At 39.6% G+C, this 2,359-nt stretch overlaps 1 protein-coding gene across 1 annotated transcript in view; it reads left to right on the top strand.

Annotated features, from left to right (window-relative positions):
• LOC120104373 (transcription factor MYB4-like) overlaps positions 1-2,071 on the top strand; it is a 2,341-nt gene extending 270 nt beyond the window's left edge. Inside the window, exons 2-3 of the mRNA XM_039115295.3 lie at positions 494-623; positions 1,276-2,071. Coding sequence (XP_038971223.1) covers positions 494-623; positions 1,276-1,831 — 686 coding nt within the window. The 3' untranslated portion in view covers positions 1,832-2,071. The remainder of the gene's footprint in view (positions 1-493; positions 624-1,275) is intronic.
• The last annotated feature ends 288 nt before the right edge of the window (positions 2,072-2,359 follow it).

The following is a 2,359-nucleotide window of genomic DNA, read 5'->3' as shown; positions in this document are numbered from 1 at the left end:
CATCTCTTCTGATGCCCTCTTCCCTTTTTGTGTGTGCGCGTCTATATATATGTGTGTGTGTGTGTGTGTGTCTGGCTTCCAACTTATAATCTTAAATGTGCAATAGTTCTCTTCTCAGAGTGATCGGAATGCAAAAAGGTTTGAATTCGCTTAAAAGAAACTATCTAAAAGAGAGAGATTCTAAATATCCGAGTTTTGTATAAATGGAAGCTACGGTTTTGGAAGATTTCCGCTTAGGTACCGGCGGCAATCGATGAGTCTCACGATCTCTTTGGAAAAATGTTTGCAAGTAGAGATGGCTTCATCACGAGAATTCATCCTTCAGTAAAATTTTTGAAGTTGTCGGATCTTTTTGTCGATTTTCTTTTTAAAGAAAAGAAAAGACGTGAAAATTGATCAAATTTGGTCGCAGAATGTTTGAAGCAGTTACGTTAATAAGCGATTGGAAGAGATAATTAGCATTCTAACACTGCTGCTCTCCTCTGCTCTTCAGGTCTATTGAGGTGTGGGAAGAGTTGCAGGCTCCGATGGATAAACTACCTCCGACCGGATATTAAACGAGGGAACTTCACCAAGGAAGAAGAAGAGACCATCATCAAGTGGCATGAAATGCTTGGAAATAGGTAACCCTTCCTCCATTTCTGATTCCTACAAGCCAATTTGTCGCTCACTTAGACAAAAATAAATACTTATAATAAAAATAATTGGTTCCAGTCTTCAAGAATGTTAAGATTCAAACCCAGGCTTTTTTTTTTTTCGCCCCAAAATTCATGTTCAGACTTCGCTTTACTTAATCGGATATTCCAAATATCAAATCGATCCTTGTATGGAATATTGTTACCAAATATCAAATCGATCCTTGTATGGAATATTGTTACCTTGCCATCTTTTCCTTTGTCCCCAATCTCCTGAATCCCTGTCTTCTTCTCCTCACCCTCAGACAACATAACCCGATAAGTTTAGCTTCCTTCAGTGACGAGACGGCGAAGACCTTCAAAAGATTCTCTGTTGTTTAGCTTCATCAACTATTACAGATTTCCCACTCGATCACGACCGTCCAACATCCTTAAACCATTTTGTCTGTAGCACTGATTTTCTGAGTCAGGACTTCAAATCTCAATACAAGGTCAAAGCTGACGGCTGTCAATTTTATACATACATACATACATACATACATATTTTTCCTTTTTCAAAGAAGCACTCGATCAATATTAAAGCATGGTATCGCAACGAGACTTACATATATAGATATGTTTTTCTATTTTGTCACTCTAGATGGTCTGCAATCGCAGCGATGCTACCTGGAAGAACAGATAACGAGATCAAGAATGTATGGCACACCCACCTGAAGAAACGAGTGAATCCAAACCAGTCAGCCCAAAATCCGAAGCGAAAGGCCCAGAGTGGTGTCAAGACAGTGATGGAAGTCGGACCCACGAAGTTGCAGGCGATTCCCCTTGCGGCCCACCCGAAGTTGGAAAATCCGAGCCAAGATCTTGTGTCCCCGTCGCAGTCTTGTAGCGAAATCTCCTCCTCGGCCGCCACCAATGCATCCACCATGACAGGAGAAATTAACGATGCAGGAATCAAAGAAGGGTGCATGCAATCTTCGGAGGAACTCTTGAAAATTGACGCGAGTTTCTGGTCAGAAGCATTATCGATCGACGATTGTGGCATGCCGATGGATTGTAACATGTCAGCCGGTCCTCCTCCTACCTCTCTTGGCGATCCCTTCTCATCTAGCCCATCCAATTTCGATAACGATGACATAAATTTTTGGTTGAAGGTTATCATGGAAGCAGAAGATTTTCAGGAATTGCTTGAGATCTAAGAGGAGGCCCTTGGTAGTTATAAAATTATAATGATTTTTTGAATAATGGGAAATTTGGGACTAGAAGAAATATGCAAATATTCTCTAGTCATACACCAAGCGGGAAGTCATAGGCGGATTCCAATTTTGTGTAAGCACCCTACGTAGATTGGAAGGGTTGCAGACAAACATTGTAGAAGGAAGAGAAAGACATCTGAATGATATTCGATAATCTAATATTGATTTTATAAGATTTGAACCCATGGTTGTATATCTCTTTTGCCTTAACCGATGCGTTATGCATGTCCATTGTTTTGAGTAGAGATAAGTTCGCAAGTATATCATTCTACCAGTATAATTATAGAGTTGCATGCTCGCCTGTGATTAGCACCTCATGTATGGACCTTATGCAATTTGTTAGGAACTAAATTTTTTAAAGAATTTTTAAATAAATAAATTTTAAATATTTGAATCGGACAAACAAGAAAAAAAGAGAGGAGAAGTACGGTTGCATCTGTGTTTTGTATAATATGTTCTTCCCTCTTTTTC

The sequence above is a fragment of the Phoenix dactylifera genome, chromosome 10, assembly GCF_051530095.1.
Source record: "Phoenix dactylifera cultivar Ajwa chromosome 10, Ajwa_hap1_PhDact_Kaust_v1.1, whole genome shotgun sequence".
NCBI lineage: Eukaryota > Viridiplantae > Streptophyta > Magnoliopsida > Arecales > Arecaceae > Phoenix > Phoenix dactylifera.
Note: the sequence above shows the minus strand (reverse complement) of the source record. Positions and strands in the feature narration are given on the sequence as shown.